At 53.3% G+C, this 22,807-nt stretch overlaps 2 protein-coding genes across 2 annotated transcripts; one reads left to right on the forward strand and one right to left on the reverse strand.

Annotated features, from left to right (window-relative positions):
- Positions 1-656: 656 nt before the first annotated feature.
- On the forward strand, positions 657-10,213 carry CTSZ (cathepsin Z). The gene is given in 7 exon segments (XM_070381480.1): positions 657-892; positions 894-923; positions 1,380-1,543; positions 5,629-5,808; positions 7,537-7,687; positions 8,284-8,446; positions 9,659-10,213. Coding segments are annotated over 7 exon segments (912 nt in total). The 5' UTR covers positions 657-779; the 3' UTR covers positions 9,770-10,213.
- Position 10,214: 1 nt separating this feature from the next.
- On the reverse strand, positions 10,215-21,036 carry NELFCD (negative elongation factor complex member C/D). The gene is made up of 15 exons (XM_070381479.1): positions 20,898-21,036; positions 17,657-17,769; positions 17,324-17,433; positions 15,845-15,954; positions 15,356-15,463; positions 14,709-14,861; positions 14,370-14,500; positions 13,577-13,742; positions 13,157-13,291; positions 12,611-12,750; positions 11,847-11,961; positions 11,428-11,523; positions 11,214-11,354; positions 10,830-10,959; positions 10,215-10,741 (listed from the first exon to the last, which is right to left on the reverse strand). The coding sequence occupies exons 1-15, from the start codon at positions 20,982-20,984 to the stop codon at positions 10,707-10,709; spliced, it is 1,770 nt and encodes a 589-aa protein (XP_070237580.1). The 5' UTR covers positions 20,985-21,036; the 3' UTR covers positions 10,215-10,706.
- Positions 21,037-22,807: the final 1,771 nt, after the last annotated feature.

Consider the following 22,807-nt stretch of genomic DNA (forward strand, 5'->3'; position numbering starts at 1 on the left):
AAACCCAGGCCCCTGGGGTCGCACTTCTGCTTTCGGTTGTTTGAAAACGAAATGCTTTGTTAGCAGAAACCTCCCCAGGCAGCTTTGGAAGTTGGCAGGGAGAAAGAAGATTCAGGCTCCAAGTGAGATTTTCCTTGAGGGGCCTTTTCTAGAAGGATTCAGTCTTCCTTCTCTATGTTGGGGCAACGTCTCTCCAGAAAGAGTCTCGGCCTCAGGGAAAGCTAGGGTGCTCAGGTGCTCGGTCATATCTGACTCTTTTGCAACCCCTGGGACTGTAGCCTGCCAAGCTCCTTTGTCAATGGGATTCTCCAGGGAAGAATACTGGAGTGGGTTGCCATGCCCTCCTCCATCAGGAAGCTAGAATAGGGTGCAGTTCTTCAGAGAGACCCCTGCCCATCATCCCTGGAGGCTGGACCCAGGCGGGATGCGGGGATCCGGGGCATCTCTCCGGACCAAAGGGTCCCAAGACGCCAAGGCTGGGGGTGGGGGGCCCTAAGAATGAATGAGGTCTGACAGATCAGAGGCAAGAGGCAAGTGGCGGGGTCGGGGCGGGGTCCGCCGAGGCCTGGCGCGTGACCCGAGTCCGGACGGGCCGGGCAGCCGGGCGGGGCGGGGCCGGGTCACCGGGGGCAGCAGCGCGCCCCGCCCCGGGGGAGTGTCCCGCCGGGCGCAGACACCTTAAGGGCCTGCGGGCCGGGGAGGAAGCCTGCGGAGGGGTGACCGGCGCGAGATCTGAGTTAGAATTCAAGTCGGGGTCTGATCGCACCGGCGAGGGAGCCATGGCGTCGTCCGGGCCGCTGGTGCCTCCGCTGCTGCTGCTGCTCGTGCTGCTGGCGGGCGCGGCGCGGGCCGGCCTCCACTTCCGCCCGGGCCGCGGCTGCTACCGGCCTCTGGGGAGACCGGCTCACCCAACTGGGGCGCAGGTCGGGGCGGCTGGGGTTGGGGGGGTCTGCCCATCTCCCGGGGCTGTGCGCGCTCTGCTGCCTGGGGAACCCTGCCGCCTCCTTGGGGTGCCAGCAACCAGGGCGCCCTGCTTCCCTTGACCTCTGCGGGTCAGGGCCAGCCCCTAGGCTTTGGAAGCGCCCGCTTTCACTTGTGTGGGGTTGGACGGGCCTCACCCGTGCTGGAAGCAAGCCAACCTCGCCGACTTGCATTTGGGGCGTTGCTGGCCGGAGCAGTCTGGTTCCTGCATTGGGGGTGGGGGTGGGGGGGTGCCCTGCCAGCTGAGTCTGAGAGGGCGGGGATCTCCCGGGGAGAGATGGGTCGCCCCCATTCCCTCTCACCCTCCCACTGGGGAAGATGTTTGGGCCCCCCCACCCCAACCCTGGGAAAGGGGAGAGGTGCCCAGTGCTGATTCTGTTGATGGTGTCTGTTCCTAGGACGTACCCCCGGCCTCATGAGTACCTGTCCCCGTCGGATCTCCCCAAGAGCTGGGACTGGCGCAATGTGAATGGGGTCAACTACGCCAGTGTCACCAGAAACCAGCACATCCCCCAGTACTGTGGCTCCTGCTGGGCGCATGGCAGCACCAGTGCCATGGCGGGTAGGTCAAGGGCCAGCGAGGCCCGTCCAGCTGCCTTCCTGTCAGCATGAGTGGCTGCAGCCCAGGGTCGCGGGGATTCAACCTGGGATGGGGAGGGGGGTGTCTGTGTCAGGCCTTGGGGAGCCGATCTGGGGCCTTGTGCGTGCCCAGCGGTCACAGAACTGAAGCCCAGTGACAAACGGCTCCAGGACCCTTATTTGTCTCAAAGCTTGTGACCTGAGCCACTGGGGCCCAAACCACAGACTCGCCCAACCCCCTGCTGGAGTTGGGCCTGTGAACGTGAAGCTGCTTTTCAGGGTAGTTAATATTTGAAATGAATGCTTGTTCTGGGCTGGGGCTATTGAGAAAGGCCAGCTTTCTTCTCGTCTGGACCTTAGCCACCTGGCCACAGTGAGGGCCGGAAGGCTTGAGGCCTGGAGGAAGGGGACATCAGAGGTTCACATCACTTGAGCAGGCTGCTGGGCCTGCCTGGGAGGGTGGGTTGCAGACTTCACCCCAGCCTGGGTCTTCTGGCAACCCAGGGGTTCCACACTGAAATCTATGAAACTCCTCCCCTGAGGCACTGTGCTAAGCAGACCGACCACAGTGTGGGTGCTGCCGCTGGCCAACATTCCGCGTATCATTGAAGTTCCTGACTGCCCTGTGATTGCTCCCACTTTGTAGATGAGGAAACCAAGGCTCCTGGCTGAGTGGTCAGGAGACTAGGCCTTTGTGTGAGTGTGAGTGACAGCCGGGACCTGAGCCCAGAAGCTGGGCTGCCTTGAGGGTGAGGAGTGGGGTGGAGGGGGTGGGATCTGGACCCCAGGGTCCACCACTGTAGCAGGAGCACCTGGTAGGTCTCCGCGGTGGCCCTGCCCCATCTCTCCTGGGGGCTGGGTGGTACTTCTGACCCTTCAGGAAGGAGGAGGGAAGGGGCTGGTAGGCTGAGCCCCATTTTTAGCTGGGGAGGCCCCTGCTGACTGGAATGGAGATGGACAGGGCCCCTGGAGAATGTGGAGCCAGAGGCTTAACCAAGGAGCCACTGGGAGACGTCTGGGCTGGGCAAGCAGGCAGGGTGTGGGCGGCCTTGAGCTCAAAGCTCATGGCAAAGGCCTGGCAAGAATGGCGCTCACTGGCCTAGAGGAACTGAGAGGGCCTTTGGGGGGGCCTTAGGGTGCGGTAGGGGAAGCTGAAAAGGTCACCAGGGGCCCTGCGGCCAGGGGAGGGGCCTGGCAGAAGCCTGAGGGATCTCAGGAGGGAGTCACAAGCCAAGGTTTGCATCTGTAAAGGAACACAGTGCCTGGAAGGTCTGTCTGGTCCATTGACCTTTCCCTGTTCGGAAGTCAACCCTCCACTGACTGGAGTGGATCCTCCTGGGCAGACAAACAATGGCTTCCCCCTCCCGACCCTTCGAATGTCCTCCCTAGCAGCAGACATCCTCTTCCTCTTTCGCTGAGAAAACAGAAGCCCCCGAAAGGGGACTTCCAGGGTGCCGGCCCAGCTGCTGCCTACCACAGCTGGTCATAGTTCTCCTGCCCTCCCATCCCTGGGTGTCTAGCATCTGAGCCCCTGGCCAAGGCCACCCCTGCCAATGCCCACCCCTGCCCATCGCTGAACCCCACTCCTCCTCCAGCTGCCACCCCATTTCTGGGCTCTCAGAGGTGCCTGCAGCCCCCACTTCCTCTCTTACCTCCTCAAACACCTCCAGCCGCACCTCCAGCTCCTTGCCAAGGTCTCCAGCATGGGGCTGCCATGGTCAGGCCAGGTGGTCACCGCCCGGCCTCGCCCTGCATGATTGTGCTTGATCTGTGACCCCCCCACCCCAATGCTTTCCTGGCTTTCAGTCACGGTGGGCCCCTGATCTCTGCCTCTCTGGCCCCTTCAGACCCTCTTATGGGCTCCTCATCCTCCCAACTTAACTTCTGAACGTTGGGTTCCCAGGACCCTACAGCTGGACTTGGCCTTCACTTCCACCTGATGCTCTCCGTCTCGCTTGGACGCCTGACACCTCAAACCTCACTTGCTCCTCCTTTCCACCACCACCCTCACCCCCAAACCAGTTCTTCCCCGACCTCCTGATCGCTCCAGGAGAACACCTTCCTTCCCTCACTCTGGCTGAAGCCCAGAAGCACATCGGCCACCTGTTTTTCACCTTCAGACAATCAGGCCATAGGGCTGGGCTCTCCCTTCAAGGTATATCGAGGATTCTGCTGGAACTGGGCCCTGGCCTTGCTGTTGGAGCTGCCTGACCGGTCCACCTGCTGCTCCCCTGCCGCCCCGCCTCAGGCCTCAAATAGCTCTGACCCAGGCTGTCCTGGGCCCCTTTCTGTCCTGCTTGAAACTGTTTTAAGACTTCAGGCAGATTAGCCAAAACCCTGACTTGCCTGCAGACCCTATGTTAGCTGACTCCTTATTTGGTGTTGGGACCCAGCTTGGATGTCAAGAGCTGAAGAACGGGAGGGTGCCCTCAGGCCCGGCCCTTGCCCCCTCCCATGGGTGCCCCCCACTGTCCGTAGGTACCCCCCCCTCCCCTCTTTTCCTGGCAGCACTGCATCTACTGCTGCCGTGGCCCATCTCCCCGACCACATGGAGCTCACAGGGTGGGAGCTTTGTTTTGCTCACTAAACAGGGCCTGGCGCACATTAGGTGACGAGCTGGCCGTGGATGAGCGGGGCAGATGAGGGGCGGAAAGGGGAAGTGCCAGGTGCAACCCTCCGGGGGTGGGTCAGGTGCAAACTGGTTGGGAAACAGCAGTGGGGGTGAAGGAGGCCCTCATCCCACCTCCAGGCCTTGCCCAGCGTGCGGCCAGGATGGAGAACCTCCACGTTCATGGCAAGGGGGCTTCCAGGGTGAGGCTGCAATCAGTAAAACCTCGGTGAGTTCATTTAGGCAGCTGGTATTTACTGAGCAGGCTTCCCAGGTGATGCAGTGGTAAAGAACCCCCCTGCCAGTGCAGCAGGCACAAGGGACGTAGGTTCGATCCCTGGGTCAGGAAGATCCCCTGGAGTAGGAAATGGCAACCCACTCCAGTATTCTTGCCTGGAGAATCCTGTAGACAGAGGAGCCTGGCAGGCTACAGTCCACGGGGTCGCAGAGTCGGACACGACTAAATGCATTTATTTACTGAGCACCAACGATGTGCCAGGCAGCTTAGGAGCTACGCTATGCCAGCACTGCGGGAAGGAGATGGTCCAGTAACAACGGGGCTAAGGGGTAGGGCTAATGGGCGAAATGATGTCAGCTGGAGGGTCAGCAAGGCTGGGGAGGGATCGTGAGGGTTGAGAGCAGACGGCTATGGGAGGCTGCTGAGAAGGGGCTTGGGGAGACCTGTCGGGGGGAGGGGTTGGCCACGAGAGGCTCTGTAGAGGTGTGTCTGCAGTAGGGCCCTGGGGGAGCGTGGTCCCGGCACTGGGGAAAGAGCTGGGGCACTGCTGGTGACTGGCTGTGGATTCCAGAAGGCCGAGGGCAGGTCACAGGGGCGGATGTAGAGCCCTGTGGGCCCAGAGCCTGGGAGGTGACCCCAGGGATGTAGGGGGGCATGGGACTGTGGGAGGGAAGGAAGGAAGCACCTGGAGGGGGCTGCTGGGGGGTGGAGGACCTGGCTGCTTGCTCACTGTAATCAGGGAAAGAACAGGCTTGGTGAGTTCCTACTTGGAGGTGGGATCTCAAGATGTGGGCCAGCATGGATGGTTGTGGGATCATCACCTCAGGAGGTGGCAAGTGAGGTGGCCGGCCAGGGTAGGACTGGCTGTAGGGTCCCCAGGACCCTGCATGTGCAGGGAAAGGGGCGTGGCCACCCTCAGCTGCCTGTGGGGTGTGTGGGCCTAGGCGCGTGGGGAATGAGAAGGGTCACCCCACCGGCCCCTGGTCTGGACTCTCCAGTGCCCTAGAGGCGGCTGGTCACTAGCAGCCTTCAGGCAGGACTCCCCTGGAGCTGTCCTGGTAGTTGGCAGTAGGGGCCAGCATCAGTGCTGAGAGGGGCATGAGGAGAGAGCAGAGGCCCCACGGGAGGAGGGGAGCGCCCTGCGGAGCGGGATGCAGGGCCCCCCCCCCAGAACAGCATGAAAGGAGGCGGGTGCCGACCCATGTGGCTGCTGCCCCTGCAGACCGGATCAACATCAAGAGGAAGGGGGCGTGGCCGTCCACACTGCTGTCGGTGCAGCACGTGATCGACTGCGGCGACGCGGGCTCTTGTGAGGGGGGCAATGACCTACCGGTGTGGGAGTATGCCCACCGGCACGGCATCCCCGACGAGACCTGCAACAACTACCAGGCCAAGGACCAAGGTAGGCACTGCTCGCCCCCTGCCCCCAGACACACGCATACGGGCACACGCACGCCTCCCTCTTCCCAGGGCAGGTGTGGTCCGGAGCCCAGGCCCACACACTTCTCAGGTCCTGTGGCCGGCCCCGGGGGAGGATGGGACAGAGCCCCCTGGGTGGGGCTGGGGATCAGGAAATGGGGGCCTGGCGTCCTTGTTGAGAAAGGACTTGGGGCAGGGTTCTCCATCCTGCGCGCACTGTGGCCAGGCCGGGCCCTGGTGTTTGCATCTGGCATTTTAGTGGTGTCATGGCCTTTGTAAGGGGAACTTGGGTCCAGGGAAGAGTGTTTTCCAGGAGCCGGGTGGGGAGAGCCGGCAGGCAGCAGGAGGGCCTGGCCTGAGAGTCACGACCCTGGGCTGAGGGCACTGTATGGACCAGTGGGCACAAGCTGGCCTGCTTGTGCCTCCAGCCCCTGGAGCTGGCACGTTCCTTTCAACCTGCTCCCCTTCAAAACCAAAGGAGAGAAATAGTCCAAACCCCAGACCCACAGTGGGTAGTTTTAAGTCTCCTGTCTGGGCTCCCTCGTAACCAGAGCACAGAGCTGGGGCCAACTCAAAAGGCCTTCTGAGACAGGAAAGGGGAGGATGACTTTTCTGCTGCCCCCAACCCCATCTATAAAACGTGTGCTCCTGCTCCTGAGCCTTCTGAAGGCGCCATCCCACGCCCACGGGTGCCTCCGCCTTGCCTCCTGGCCATACTCCCAGCCAGAAAGCATCCCCCCAGACTGGTTGAGTGAGTCTTGTTGAAGTGGTAGATGCCACAGGGGTCAGAGGATCAGAGAGAGGTGCCCAGGGTGAAAAGGAGAAGGGGGGCCCCTGAGGGCTCAGAATTGGGGACCCAGGTGGTCTTGGGGCCCCGCTCTGTCCAGAACTGGTCATGTCCGTCCTCAGCCAGGCCCTCGAGCCCACCTAGAACAATAGGGCCAGATGGAATTCACCGGCCCCTGGTTGTTTGCAGTAAGTGGTCTGGTCTTTGTGTTAGCAAATGTGGCCACAGATCCACCATGTTTCAGGGTGTCCTGGGCATTTGGTGTCCAAGGGGTGAATTAAACCAACAGCTTAATCCTCAAAGAGTTTACTGTCCTGGGGGGAGGAATCTGGACAGATATGAAAATTATGGCAGAAATAGGTAACATGAAAGCAGTAAAGAGTGGGGGTGCAGGCTCAAGGCAGGATGGACGAGGTGAGAACACACGAGACAGTATGGAGTCTTCCAGATCTAACAGCTGCACTTTGTTTTGAACCCTAATTCAAAATGCTTACTTTCCCCCCAGATGTGTTGACCTATTCACTAGCCAACAATATAATCTTATTAAAAGGCTGCTCCCCTTGGAAATCAAAGGAAATTACTAAAAATTATTAAAAATTAAGAATTTAATTACTCTCTATTCTCAGCTATAGAGTATTATGCAAAGGCCTTTCTTCTGGCTTTCAGGAAAAGTCGAGCTTTTGAGCGCCTACTTTGTGCTAATTAGTGTTGTCTTTTTGCTGAGAGCTGGGGAAGGAATGGTTACCGTGACTCCTGTAGCTGAAGGAAGAGGGTAATTAAACACCTGAGCGCAAGGTGATTTCTGTTATTAGCTAGTGGATGGCGCACTCAGCTAGAAAAGTGAAGACTGGGGTCTGGGTGCGCTGCTTTGTTCGCGTCTTAACGAGGAGAAGGTCTCACGCTGCCTCTCCGTGCGGTCCCCAGAGTGTGACAAGTTTAACCAGTGTGGGACGTGCACTGAATTCAAAGAGTGCCATGTCATCAAGAACTACACCCTCTGGAAGGTCGGTGACTACGGCTCCCTTTCGGGGAGGGAGAAGATGATGGCAGAAATCTACACCAACGGCCCCATCAGGTATGAAGCTGAGACCCCTGCCCTAGGTGGGCACGCAGGCTTCAGGTCGAGGGGACCCAGGTCATTATCACCCCTTTTCTTCTGGCCAACTTGACCCGCAAGGCTAGAAACAGCTGCCACATGAGTTTTCTCAAAATTAAGCTCAGGGCTTTCCCAGTGGCTCAATGGTAACGAGCCTGCCTGCCAATGTAGGAGACACGGGTTTGATCCTTGGGCTGGGAGGATCCCCTGGAGAAGGAAATGGCAACCCATTCCAGTGTTCTTGCCTGGAAAATCCCATGGACAGAGGAGCCTGGCAGCCTACAGTCCACGGGGTCACAAAAGAGCCTGACACAACTTAGCAGCTAATCAAAAGTAAAGCTCAACAGTCTATGTGCCCCTGGTAGGATTATTGGGAAGGAGGCACACGTGTGTGGGAAGGTCCCAGGGCGCAGCCCATGCTGCGGGGCTGCCAGTACAGCAACCATAGCGGGGACGCCAGGTGAGTAACAGCAGAAGTTTGGACAGAACCATCAGGTGTGAGTTATGTGATTTGTTCCTAACCGTGGTGAACAGTGGCCGCTGAAAGTGTGCGTTCTCTCCCTGCTTGCTCTCAGCTGTGGCATAATGGCAACCGAAAAGATGTCTAACTACACTGGTGGCATCTACTCCGAATACAACGACCAGGCCTTCATAAACCACATCGTCTCCGTGGCCGGGTGGGGTGTCAGCGATGGCATGGAGTACTGGATTGTCCGGAACTCGTGGGGAGAACCATGGGTAAGACACATCTACTGGGACAGCTCTCACATGGATGGTCTGGGGGTTTGTAGCTGAGAACTGCAGCCCTGAGCAGTGGGGCTTCAGGCTCCAGATGTGGGGCTGGGGGGATTCTGTCCTGCGTGGTGGGGGCAGGAGGCTTGTCTTGGGCATCTCAATGTGTTCAGCAGCCTCTTTGCCCCTACCCATTTGATGCCAGATGCTCCTTCTCCCTATTTCCCAGCTGTGACAACCACAACATCCCCAGACATCTCATGGCGGTGGGGAAGACCCTGGCTGAGGAGCCCTACTTTAAAAGTTTCCATTTAGCTTGCTTTATTCCTTTACAACCATCTCATTCTTTCTCTTGTCATATTTTCTGGTCTCCTAAGTAACAACCGGGGTTTCCTCAAAAATACTTTAAAAAAAAAATTAATTTTGGCTGTGCTGGGTCTCTGTTGCTGCACGGGGTTTCTCTAGTTGCAGTGAGCAGGGGGTGCTCTTCACTGCAGTGACTTTTCTTTTGGAACCGGGTTCTAGGCACTTGGGCTTCAGAGTAGTGGCGCGTGGGCTCCGTAGTTGTAGCTCCCAGGCTCTAGAGCTGACTCAGTAGTCGTGGCACACAGGCCTAGTTGCTTTTCAGCGTGTGCAATCTTCCCAGACCAGGGATCGAACCTGCATCCTCTTCATTGGCAGGGGATCCGCTCTACCACCAGGGAAGTTCAAAACACTATTTGATTTGGGTTAAAAACCCAGGGGAGTTACAGCAACTACCAGAATTTTCATTTCTGAAACCTCGTATTAACGATTACAGCTTCAGACACTAATTCATTATGATGAAATCCAGGGAAGATGATTTATGTCAAAGTGATGAAACGTCAGTATTTTTTATTCAATGACTATAAATGGGGGTGTTAATAGGTAGTCCAGACATCTGGTTCACAAGAGTCAATATTTTAGCTACATTAATTAGCTCTTGGTATACAGACCCATGTACCCACTGTGTTAAGGATTAACCAAGTTTAAATATTTCACGAAAGCGCTATCTGAACGGGGTCCTAGGAAAGGGGAGAGGCAGCTGAGCGGGTGGCTTGGACACTGCAGGTGCCCTGAGCACGAGGTGAATTGAACAGGGAGGAGAGAGTCTGTGTGCTCTGAGAGCAGATAGGGGAGGTAGGAGATGCAAGGTGTGCGGGGGTCCCCAGTCCTCACGCACAGTCCCACTCCTCACAGGGCGAGCACGGCTGGATGCGGATCGTGACCAGCACCTACAAAGGTGGGGAGGGCGCCCGTTACAACCTGGCCATCGAGGAGAGCTGCACGTTTGGGGACCCCATTGTTTAAGGCAGAGCAGCTCTTACAGAAAGGATCTCGAGAGCCGGAACCAGAGGGGATCCCATTGTCACAGGCACCGGGGTGGCGCTGCCGTGGTTTGAAGGAACTGGGGGTTGACGTTCACGTGACAGCCAGTGATGGCCCTGAGCACCGAGGACAGGCACGGTGGAAATGCCACACAGGCTGACATGGGGGCGAGCCGGGGAGCCGCCGGCTCCGCGCCTGCACTGGATGGCTTCCTGCCGCAAGAGCAGCCGGGAGAAGCGGGATCCGAGGGGCAGTGAACGATGTGACCTCCGTAGCAGATGACTTGGCAGCTGTGGTCTGGGAGGAAAAACAGCTCGCACTCACCACCAGTTCCTTTGTCACCTTGAAACCAATGGGGCGCACAGGGGGGAGATGGTAATTTCGAGTTGCCCAAGTGATGAATAAAATGCACACTTCACACCAGAACTGAATCTGAATGCTTTATTTACACATAAGAACAACATGATATCGGGATCCACGCCTTCCCACCACAGAAAAGCTTTTATATGTTCTGGGAAAATAAAAGTAATCACAATAATATGAACTAACCAATCAAATCGTGTGCAAAAACAAAAGTCAACTTTGAAAACAGTTCATCTGAGTGTCTCAGTCTCTGAATTCTACCAGGGCTGACGGCTGGCTACATCCTAAGGGGTCTTGGGAGCCCAGTCCACTACCAGGAGAAGTGACTACTGTAGACGGGATCCAGGGGGCAGTCCTGGACTTACAAGGAGAGGGCCCACTCCCAAGTTTTCCCCTTACACTGCTAACATTTTCCTTTACACAGAAATCCTTCACCTCCTCCCATCAGAGCCCATTTCCCAGACGCTGACGGGGCCTCTTCAACAACGGCTTCTGCAAAGGGTTATTCCACAGGGGTCTCCCGGAGGGGCCGGCTCTACTCTGGGGATGCTCTGAGTCAGTTCACCAGGATGAAGTTAGACTTGCAGTGAGCTGTAAGAACAGAAGGGACCTGGGTTAGAAACAAGAGGGAAATGACGACATGAAAACTGCAGCCCAGAGATGCTCACGCCAGCCTTACCTATGAACTCCGTCACGGGGTCATGTTCACCTTCGGTTTTAATGGTGCCAGCAATGCTATCGTTTTCCAGGATGGGGAGGAAAAGCTGCACGAAGTCAGAGGTGTAGGGGGGCGCGATGACATCCAGCACCTGTGGGAGCACAGCCTGTGAGCTGGTCAGAGGGCAGCAGCGTGGAGGGACCCCACCCGTCCCCACGCCCACCCCTTCTTCCTGGAGGCCATCCCAACTCCAACATGAAGACGGGCAGGGCTCATAAAGGTCTAACAGCTCCTGCAGATAGGAGGTGCCTGACAGACCAGTATCCACATCACTGTCATCACCGTGACTATTGCTGGGTGCAAGGTGACAACATCAAGCCCAAAGGGCACTGCCAGGGCACTGACCTCGGTCACAAAGTGGCGAATGAGGGAAATGTCAGTGTCCAGCTTCTCCAGACACTTGCGGATGTAACTGACCACGGGAAGCACGTAGCCCCGGCTCAGCAGGTGCACCATCCTGTCCAGGAGGGTCTTCTTCAACTCAAGCTGCGGGTGTGGGGTGACAAGTTTGAGAAGGGCCATCTCCCCACTGCCCAGCTCACCCTAGGCCACCACTCACCTGCTCCATCACGTCCAGCTGCGAGTGCTCTGTCTCGAAGAGCTTCACCAGCAGCTGCAAGACCTGGGGATGCAGGAGCTGATGGCAAGTGCTGATCTAGAGAGGCCAGAGGGAGCCACCCTGAGCCACATGGCTGCGGCTCCGGGCTCCCCATAGGCCTCAGGGAAGCGCCACCAAACACAACTCGTGGCGGAAAACAGTGGTTCCTGGGGCCAGTCAACTTCTGTCCCGTTCCTCATCCTCTCAGGAACACTTGATAGAAACTGAGAAGTCTACAGAGTCAACGAAACTAATTCCTTAAACGGAAACTCCTCATTTGGAGTAGAAATAACTAGCTTTGAAAAGACTGTCCTCTGAAGGCAGGGAAGACACGTGGGAGGGGAGGACGCAGAGCTCTTCGAGCGCCTCGCAGCCCCTACCTCATCCAGCAGCGCCAGGTGCACTGGCGTGTGGTCAGTCTGCAGCTGGAAGTACCTCGGCTCCGACACAGTCCAGTCCACCCACTTCAGCACCCCCATGGCCACCACTGGAAACCTACGGGGAAACAAGGCAGAATGCAAACACCGAAACCAAACACCTCAGTCTAGCCTATCACTTCACTCTTCGACATGCTCTGCGAGGGAGACGCCATAAGTGCAAACAGGCTGATGAGAGTGGGGCACCAGAACCCGAAACCCACGCTCTACTGACTTTAGACCAACGTCGCTGGTTTAGAAGAAGAAAGCCATTAACGCAGCACTCTGAGAGCTTGGTGGACTGGGCTGAAGCAAGCTCTTAGTCTCTAGTACAAATTAACAGACAAAAATTCACATGCCTAAGAGGACAGCTGTGCGTAAGCTTTCCTAGTGAGTGCTCACAGAACTGGCATAACACACATCTATCCAGGCAAAATTCTGTTGGTCTAACTTTTACTTTGAATAGACCCTCTTCTTCAAAGCAATTTTTTAATTCTGGTTGGTCTTCCTTCTTCTTAGTCTAATTTGTGAACAGATTTCTGGCAGGTAAATATCTGAAAATTACTCATACTGCTAAAACAAAATTCTCTCTATATATTTACAGAAGAGAAAACAAATTAAATGAATAAGTACCTCTGAATCTTTTGTGATATATTTTGAGCTGTTAATATGAAAATTCAAACCAGCTCCTCCCCAGATAATTACATCTAGAACCTTCATCTGCTCACCGGATGCACTGATAAAGGGTGCTCAGCTCAGCCACGAGCTCCGACGCCCCCTTGTTCTCGTTGCAACACAGGTTGTGAACAGTCTCAACAGCTTTTGACGTGGACTTCAGCTCGTCTTTATTGATGCTGACACGCTTGTTCTGAAAACACAGCAAGCTGGTGAATCCTGATGGCATCCGTGTCCTTGAAGTCGGGGTAACCCAGCCTCCACCCTTCCCTCTGCAAACCCCTGTTTCTGAAGTCAAGTGTCCCTGTCACACAGCGAACACACACTGCAGACCAGGGGGACCTGTGTCTGTCAGTGTCCTAGGGAATCAGTTTCATTTCTTTAGTCACACTTCAGATTACAGTTTGAATTAGGATCATAGATGCGATGCACATTTCCTTAAGACACTGAGCACGTTGGCTATTTTATGCAGAAACACCAGAAAAGACATTTCAGACAGTAGTTGGGCCTGTGACTCTACAGCCAAAATTCACACATAACACCAAACAGAGGTGGTTCATGTCTCCCTAAAGCCCGTGCGCTCTCAGCATAGACACTACCTTCTTCCAGGTCTCCACCACGCTCGCTGCATATGCCAAAATGTGGATATACTTGTGCTTGTGGTCCTGGTTGATCCTGGCCCCGGGTTTAAAGAGTGACTGCATGAACAGGTCCAGGAAGGCGGGTACCCGGATCTGAAAAGAAACACAACTCAGTGAAAACGAAAGCAGGAACGAGATGGGGGTGAGTCCACACACGCCCACGCAGGAGTGCCAGCTCAGGTCCTTCGCTGAGAGTGCTCCAGGGGGCTTGAGGACTGAGGACGTGATAAGCACCAGGCAAAGGACAGGAACATCTCAACAGGCACGTGCACTCCCTAACTTGAAAGAACTAAGAGGAGCACCAACGTTCCAAAAGAATATACTTCCAGTTGGCATTGAGGGTGTCCCACCTTATGGTTAAAATGAAAGGCCACTCACGAGTTCAACAGGGGGCGGGTCCATGCTCGTAAACATCTTGAACAGGACTGTGATGTCGGCCGGGTTCAGGGCTCCCTTGGACAGCATGGCCCCAAGGGCCTGGCACGCCCGGGGGTAGGAGGCAGCTGTGCCCAGTGCCAGTGTGATTTGACTGGCGTCGTGGCCTCTTGATGAAACAATATCACATATCCCGTCATCGATAAGGTGGCTCCCTGCCCGGCCCTCTCCTACCTTCTCTCCCTCCCGCCTTTCACATTTATGCTTTGAATTGTTGGAATCTCTTTGTTTTTTCATATTTCTCTCGTCCACTGGTATTTTTTTACCTACTGACCCATGAAAACATTTGGAGCTAACTGGGAAAAAAGGATCCAGTGCAGCTTACGGGCTTCCTAAAAGGAACCATGCACTTTTCAGTATCTTAAGACTCCATGAGTAGAAAATAAAGCTAATTAGTAAAAATAAACTTTTATTAGCTAATAAAGCTAATCATTCTGTTCTGTAAAAGATGGACCACAACCTAACAAGCGGACCACTGAAGAACTGTTTCAAGACTACTGTCATCTGCTACTGATGAGTCCCAATATATTGGGAATAAATAAATTCATAAATACAGTGAATTAAACTGTAAGTAAATCCTTTACAAAATATTCATCAAAGCAAAACTTTAGAACGCAAGCTCTTTCCCAGCTCTACGGGTAAGAGGAAGTTATATCAAAACAGGAGGACCTAGGGTTTTCAGTTGTGGAAACAGGGCAATGGTGTGGGGTGAGAGAGCAGAGACACCACCTCTCACCTCTCCTGGGCGAAGCGCTGAACCTCTTGTGCAATCCTGCGCACAGCCGAGCCCCCCTGCTCCTCCTGAGCCAGCACAGACATCAGGGCCTGTGCGAACAGGTACGTGTGCTCCCCGTGGCACACCATCTTCTGCAGAATGGAGAGAAGAGCGTGTTTGGGCTTTGTGACCACAGCAACAGCAAAGGCAGATGGGAGTCAGATGCCAACAGTTCAGCACCTTCTGGGGAGGTGACCTCTGACCCAGACATTCTCCAGAGTAAAGAGCATTTTGCTTTTGAAAACACATGACCCCAAATGGCCTACTTCTAATCTGAGCCACATAAAGTAAAGAACTTACTGCAAACTCGGGGAGATTTTTTTCAAGGTTTTCTTCTCCTCCATCCAAAATGGTAGCTAGAGAAGTACGGAGCACTCTAGAAAACACCTCCAGCTGCTGGCAGGCTGTGGACACACTGGTGATCTCCCCTTGGTATCCTGCGTCAGAAATAAGCTACAACACGGAAATAAGAAGCCAAACACATGAGCCATGGTCACAGGTCCACAGGAAGGTGGATGATGGCGGGCTCTGGGGTGAGAAGGGACGTGCACTGGTTTTGCATTTCCAACTTTTACTCGGGTGCCCACTCCACCACTAACTAGGCTGGTAGCCCCAGCCAACTCTCCACCCCCAACCCGTGACACTTAATCTGTGAGACAGAGGAGACTGACCCGACATTCGTAAAGGCTCCTCTCAGAACACATTGGGCTCTGTAACACATTCCTGCCAAACCCTAAAACACAGTCCATGTCGACCCCAAAATATACACATTCTGTGCTTTTCTTTCTCAACATTTAACAAGACTTACTAAAGTGAAACGATGAAGATCTTTACCAAAAAAGCACATAGGACCTTTTCAGAGGGAACAGACCACCAACCAACCAACTCAAAGTAACCCTCATTCATAAGTACCTTTATCTTTTCTCTGACTCCAGGATCCTTCCTACCTTAACAGTGAAGTTAAGCATCAAACAGTCTGGGTGGGCTTCAGCCAGCTTGTAAAAAAGGTCTCTCCAGGTGGTGTGTGCAATCATTTGTTCAAGCCAAGCAGGGGTCTGATAACAAACAAACAGCAAGGTAAGAGGCCTGGCTCTAGCTTAAGTGAAGATTACATTGTGCCAACAATCACAGAGGAGTCCCTGGGCTCCTGGCTTCAGCTGTGGTATCCTGTGCAGGAGGAAGCAGGCCCAGGGCTGGTGAGGTCATATGGGGCTGAGTGGTAGAGCCAGGGGATGCCCTCCCACCTCCACCCCAACTTTAGACGCTCCAGCCTCTCGCGCCCCAAGCAGGGGCATTTAGCAGGCGATTCAGAAGCTGGGCCTCCCAGCCTGACTGCAGCCCCCAGCTCTCTCATGACTGGCAATGCCAGGTGCCGGTGGGCATGTGGAGCCAGCAACGTGCGCCAGGAGCCGGGGTAGAGGGGGGACGTTCCTCACCTCTCCTTCTTCAGTAAAGATAGAGTCTGCTTTGCGGGGGTCGAAATGTTTGATCAGTAAACTCTTCAGGTGATTTTCCACAGTCTCCTGAACCTGCACTGGCTCAACACCTGGAAGAGAATGAAAGCAACGAGATAGAGAATGGCTACTTCTCAGTTCATGTTACTTCAGAGAAAGTAGATCAAAAGTCCATGTGCAAATCATATATTACAAAACTGCTTCTAACCATTTAGGATTTGGAGTTTCTTATTAAAATTAATATTACATGTATTTAACATATTGGCAAGACCCCAAAAGGAGACCAGGGCGAAACAGACACAGGTGCTCGTTTACGTGTAAAGCACGGTGACGTCTTCTGAGGTTGCAGGGAACAAGGACAGATTGCCAAAATAGGGAGGATGACAGAAGAACAGCCCCCACCACAGAACAGATGCCGGCCAAGAGGCCAGAACCATGACAGCAGCAAATCGACTTGCTTCTGGGCAGCACTTACCCCACAATATCATCCCTACTCAAAGGAGCCGATTTCCAGTAAGGCCCTACTTTGATCGTATTAGCTAAAAGCCATAATCATACCTGGTCCTCAATTACCCATCATCCACTGCTCGCTGTAACAGACTTCTTAAAAATGGTACACTGAACATACACCCTCTAATTCTCCAACATGGCAGGAAACAGCTCAATGAGAATTACATTCGCAAGCTCTCTGTAAACCTCAATTATTCAATCAAGCAAATGAAAATGGGTAAGAAGTTCAATTCTTACTTAGAGAAGTCTTTATTTATTTATTTATTTGTTGCACCGAATCTTAGTTGTAGCACATGACATCTTTTGTTGAGGCATGTGGGATCTAGTTCCTGGACCAAGGATTGAACCCAGGTCCTCTGCACTGGGAGCGTGGAATCTTAGCCACTGGACCACCAGGGAAGTCCCTCTTACTTACAGAAGTCTTAAAACCAGAAAAACAAACAAAAGCTTTCCCATTTATCAGCATTATAATGATCCATATTTGCAGCAACATGGATGGGCCTAGAGACTTGTCTACTGAGTGAACTAAGTCAGAGAAAGACAAGTATCATATGATATAGCTTATATGAGGAATCAAAAAATAAATGATACAAATGAACTTATTTACAAAGCAGACTCACAGACTTGAGAGAATGGGAAGGGCGGGAGAAGGGACAGTTAGGGAGTTTGGGATCAACATGTACACACTGTTATATTTAAAATGGATAACCAACAAGGACCTACTGTACAGCACAGGGAACTCTGCTCAATATTATGTAACAACCTAAATGGGAAAAAATTTGAAAAAGAAAAGATACATGTATAGGTATAAGTAAATCTGCTGTACACCTGAAAACAAGAGAACATTGTTAATCAACTATACTCCAATATAAAATAAAGTTAAAAAAAAACTGATCCAATTGGAAAGATGGGGGTGGGGAACAGGCAGGCCCTAGGCCCCCCACAAAGCACCTGTCTGGATGAGCCACTCGGCCAGCAGGTTGACGGTCTGTGCCACAGCCGTGTAGTTCTCTGACAAGAGCTGGATAACGTTTTCTGGAGATCCTCCTGCCTGAAAATACCTAGAAAAGTGACAGACAAGCTGTGGCACTCGAATGGACGCAGAGGGCATGCGGACAGACAGCAACAGCGAGGAGGGAGGAGGAAGATGGGTTGTTCATGCTTTTAAAGTGGGGGCCCCTGGAAGCCCTCCACTCATGCATCATGTCCCTCTGACTTTACATGTCATCTCTGGGTCTCTTATGCAGCTTTCTCCTCCCAACGCAGCCAGACTTTCTCATGTACCTCTTCAGAGTGTTAAAGATGGAGGGCTCCATTATGTAATCCCGGGTAGAAAACTTATGTAAGCACTCCTGCTGGACCTCGGCGTCATCTTCTCCCTCTCCATAGTCATCCTCCTGTGGTTGGCAGAAAGAGCCAGTTTACTTTTTCATTACCACAGACACCCTGAAATTTCACCTTAAGCCCATGTAACGCTATCCACGTCAAGCATTCCACATTTATCATTTCATTTAACTTTCAAGTAACAAGTGACCAAGAGAACGGAATTGAGAATCATAACCAAGTGGGCCTGCAGCATGACTCCACGCTTGCGTAACGTGTACGGGGGTCACAGAAGTTACTGCATCTCATGAGGACACCTTATCCAGTACCTGTTTCTCTTTTCCTGAACAAAGGTAAGAGCAGTGCCCTTGCCCACTGGGCTGCTGTGAGATCCCACGAGCTGATTTCTGGAAAAGCCATGCCTAGTACCTGACATTCAGTAAGAATTCAGCATATTTCAGCTACGATTACTGTCTCCACTATTACTCTCTCTTATGTGCCACGGAAAGCTTCCCAGCAAAGACTGATGAAGCGGTTCTGGAAGATACAACATCCATCTGCTGTTTGGACTCTAGTCCCCATTCTGCACAGAAGTTATTTTAGGCCATTCACTGAATCTAAGGGCAAAGCAGGATGAGGATGTGGAGGCGATGGACTCAATGACCCCAAGGTCTGTCCAGCTTTAACACTGTTATACCAACAAGCAGATGCTCTTTGAACATTCACTCTGTACTGAGCACTGTACTTGTCACTAGGAAAATTATTGTAGTTTACAAACTAGTAGGAGAGACCAACCTCAGTGCAACTGACCCTTACACATTGCGGTAAGAGATGGGCCAGGGATCATTAAACTGGCTGGCTTTCTCTCCCTCCTCCACAGTCATGGTTAGACTGAACGTGAAATGAACATCTAGTCCACCCTCCATCGTGGGAGCCTAGTGGGGCCAGATCAGGATCGTGCTTCAAGTTCCCCAAAGTAAGCGTCCCCTCACTTTGGGGAGGCTTCCACCAGACAACTAAGCACACAGGCCTCCTTTCAGGTCCTGGAAAACTGAGCCCACCTTTGCACCCCTGCACCCTGGCTTCTATGTCTTCTTATGCCCCACCTGCCTCTTTCAAGGGAGAACTGTGTTTTAGGGTTTGGCAGGAACGTGTTACAGAGCCCAATGTGTTCTCAGAGAAGCCTTTACAAATGTCTGGTCAGTCTCCTCTGTCTCACAGATTAAGTGTCACGGGTTGGGGGTGGGGAGTTGGCTGGGGCTACCAGCCTAGTTAGTGGTAAAGTGGGCATCTGAGTAAAAGTTTGAGACCCAAACCAGTGCATGTCCCTTCTCACCCCAGACCCCGCCGTCAGCCCCTGTCTGTGGGGTCTAGGCTTGGCTCTGCTATTCAAAACAGCATGAGCCCTCAGTTTATAAAATGAGGGCACTGACTAGACAGCCCTCAGACATGCCCCAGGTGTATCACTATGATTGGAAGCCTTAATGTGACAAATACTAGGGCATTTTGAACAAATGCTTGAACCACCCACCACTGAACTGACTGATACCCTACGTGTCTCTCTTCTGGATCACCTTGGTGGTCCAGCATCTGCTAGAGTGGTAATGGAGACAAAAGATGTAGGTGAGATCCCCTTCCTTCATGTATTACTTTTCTGACTATGGGCAGGACCAGGTCCTCCTGTCTCACTTTCTTCATTTACAAAATGAGCAGAGTAATACCCAACTCAGTATTTTGTCCGTGGAATGAGAAAATGCATGAAATCATCTGACCAGCCCAGATTTTAGGTTAGCTAAATCTGACTCTATCCTTCCACTCTAAGCCTCCAACACCATGGAATGAGCCAACACTCAAATCTTGGAGTGTCACTCCCTGCTCCAACTCTTGAACAAGTCATGCTTTTCAGCAGCTCTCAAAGGCCCTTTAGAACCCACTGCTTCCACCAGACATCTAAGCACACAGGCCTCCTTTCAGGTCCTGGAAAACAGTGCCCACCTTTGCACCCCTGCACCCTGGCTTCGATGTCTTCCTGTGCCCCACCTGCCTCTTTCAAGGGAGAACATGCCGCTGCAGGCTTTTTTCCTTTAAAACATAACTTCGATTGTCCCACACACACCTAACCTTGACTCCTGTTCAAAAGGTAGGTTCCACCCTAGAAACTAACACAACACTAAAAAAACTAGACCCCCTGCATTAAAAGTCACTTCAGTTGTGTCTGACTCTTTGTGACCCCATGGACTGTAGTCCCCAGGCTCCTCTGTCCATGGGATTACCCAAGCAAGAATACTGGACTGGGCAGCCATACCCCTCCAGGGGATCTTCTAGACCCAGGGATCCAATCTGCATCTCCTGCACTGAAGGCAGATTCTTTACCGCTGACCCACCATGGAGGCAACTATACTCCAATAAATGTTAAATAAACAGATAAACAAAAGGCAGGTTCCTCGCCTCCTGCCCTCTAAACCAACTGCTTTCCAGTCCCCAAGGGAGAAGCCTGAGAAGCTGGGATTCAAACATCACTTCGGCAGGGTCTTCGGATCAGAATCAGGTTGGGGTCCCCTGGCCGAGCGAGAGCGCCCAGTTTGGGACCTGCAGCCCTGACTTCAGAAGAGAAGCTTGTGACCGCCCCCTCACCATCCACAGCAAACTTTTGAAGGTCAAGGATGGACAATCCTTTTGTCATTACTTAGGCCAAGGACTGACTGAATCAGCCAGAACGCCAAGAGTGTGGTTTACAAACAGTAAAGCACGTGTGAGAAAGTCCAAAGTTGCACTTTTCCCCACTCCTGATGCTGAGTTGGATTTTTTTTTTTTTTTAAAGTATGACTACTTTTTAAACTGTCTGAGCCCCATCCTTCTCTTTGGAGCTTGTGTTCGCCCCGCCCAGGGGGCTAAGAATTCCCCGGACCCGCCTCCGAGGCCGCCCCACGGTGGTCGGAGGGTCAGCTCGGGTGACGACTGGGGGGCGGCGCCCGTGCCTGTCCCTGCGGGGACCAGGTCATCGCCCCACGCCCCCGCCCCCAGAGGCGGCGCGGTGGGTCCCCGTGGCGGCAACAAGAGGGGCGGGCTCGAGGCAGGGGCGAAGCGCGCGGCGGGAGGGGGCGGGGCGGGCTGTGCTTGGATCACGCGGCGGGGGCAGGGGCGGCCAGCCAGCGTCGGGGACCAACATTCCTCGTCGGGGGTGCCCGGTGCCCCCCCTCACCTGGCCGCCTTCCGCCTCGTCGCCCCACTCGGCCGCGTTCCCGAAGTAGTCCTCGTCCATGATGGCGCCCGGCGCGGCCCCCGCCATCCTCTCTCGCGAGCGCGCGCGAGAACACTGAGCATGCGCACGGTGAACCGGCGAGCGCACGCGCGGCCCCGAGGCCCCGCCCCCTGCGGACGCGCGCCTCGTCCCCAGGCGGGAAGCTCAGGATCCCGGCGGAGAGGCGGGGCCAGGTGGAGGGGCGTGGTCGGAGCGAAGGGGCGGGGTGCAGAGGGCGACCTATACGTTGCAGAGGGAACCGCTGGAGTTGATCCCCCAAAGCAACCTGGCTGGGCCCCAGGGATGTTGGCTCTAGATAGGTAGAAGTTTCAAACTAGACTCACACAGGGCCTGGTTTCTGGTCCCATGTCTTTCTCACCAGGACTTTTGGTCCTCTGAGCATCACTTTCTTCACGTGACTCCTGGGCTCAAGAGAAGGGCAACAATGGTTTATGATATCACTTATATGTGGAATCTAAAATAATGATACAAATGGACTTACAAGGCAGATATAGACTCGCAGACATAAAAACCAAACATGGGGAAAGGGAGGGAACAAATCAGGAGTTTGGGATTAACATATACACATTGAGTTCAGTTCAGTTCAGTCGCTCGGTCATGTCCGACTCTGCAACCCCATGGACTGCAGCACACCAGGCTTCCCCGTACATCACCAACTCCTGGAGTTTGCTCAAACTCACGTCCATCGAGTCGGTGATGCTATCCAACCATCTCATCCTCCGTCATCCCCTCCTCCTCCCGCCTTCAATCTTTCCCAGCATCAGGGTCTTTTCCCATGAGTGAAGCTGAAAGAGCCTTTGGAAAACGATCTGATTAGTTTGCTGCAAGTCACACACCCACAGCAGAGTGGTGGGTATCAGGGTCTTTTCCAATGAGTCAGCTCTTCGCATCAGTTGGCCAACGTATTGGAGCCTCAGCTTCAGCATCAGTCTTTCCAATGAATATTCAGGACTGATTTCCTTTAGGTTGGACTGGTTGGATCTCCTTCATGTCCAAGGGACTCTCAAAAGTCTTCTCCAACACCACAGTTCAAAAGTATCACTTCTTTGGCACTCAGCTTTCTTTATAGTCCAACTCTCACATCCATATATGACTACTGGAAAACCCATAGCCTTGACTAGATGGACCTTTGTTGGCAAAGTAATATCTCTGCTTTTTAATAAACTGTCTAGGTTGGTCATAGCTTTTCTTTCAAGGAGAAAGCATCTTTTAATTTCATGGCTGAAGTCACCATCTGCAGTGATTTTGGAGCCCCCCAAAATAAAGTCTGTCACTGTTTCCATTGTTTCCCCATCTATTTGCCGTGAAGTGATGAAATCAGATGCCATGATCCTAGTTTTCTGAATGTTGAGCTTTAAGCCAACTTTTTCACTCTCCTCTTTCACTTTTATCAAGAGGCTCTTTAGTTCTTCACTTTCTGTCATAAGGGTAGTGTCATCTGAATATCTGAGGTTATTGATGTTTCTTCCAGTAATCTTGATTCCAGCTTGTGCTTCCTCCAGCCCACCATTTCTCATGATGTACTCTGCATATAAGTTAAATAAGCAGGGTGACAATATACAGCCTTGACGTACGCCTTCCCCTGTTTGGAACCAGTCTGTTGTTCCATGTCCAGTTCTAACTGTTGCTTCCTGACCTGCATACAGATTTCCCAAGAGGCAAGTCAGGTGGTCTGGTATTCCCATCTCTTTCAGAATTTTCCATGATTTGTTGTGATCCACCCAGTCAAAGTCTTTGGCATAGGCAATAAAGCAGAAATAGATGTTTTTCTGGAATTCTCTTGCTTTTTCAATGATCCAGCAGATGTTGGCAATTTGGTCTCTGGTTCCTCTGCCTTTTCTAAAACCAGC

The sequence above is a fragment of the Bos mutus genome, chromosome 13, assembly GCF_027580195.1.
Source record: "Bos mutus isolate GX-2022 chromosome 13, NWIPB_WYAK_1.1, whole genome shotgun sequence".
NCBI classification, from domain to species: Eukaryota; Metazoa; Chordata; class Mammalia; order Artiodactyla; family Bovidae; genus Bos; species Bos mutus.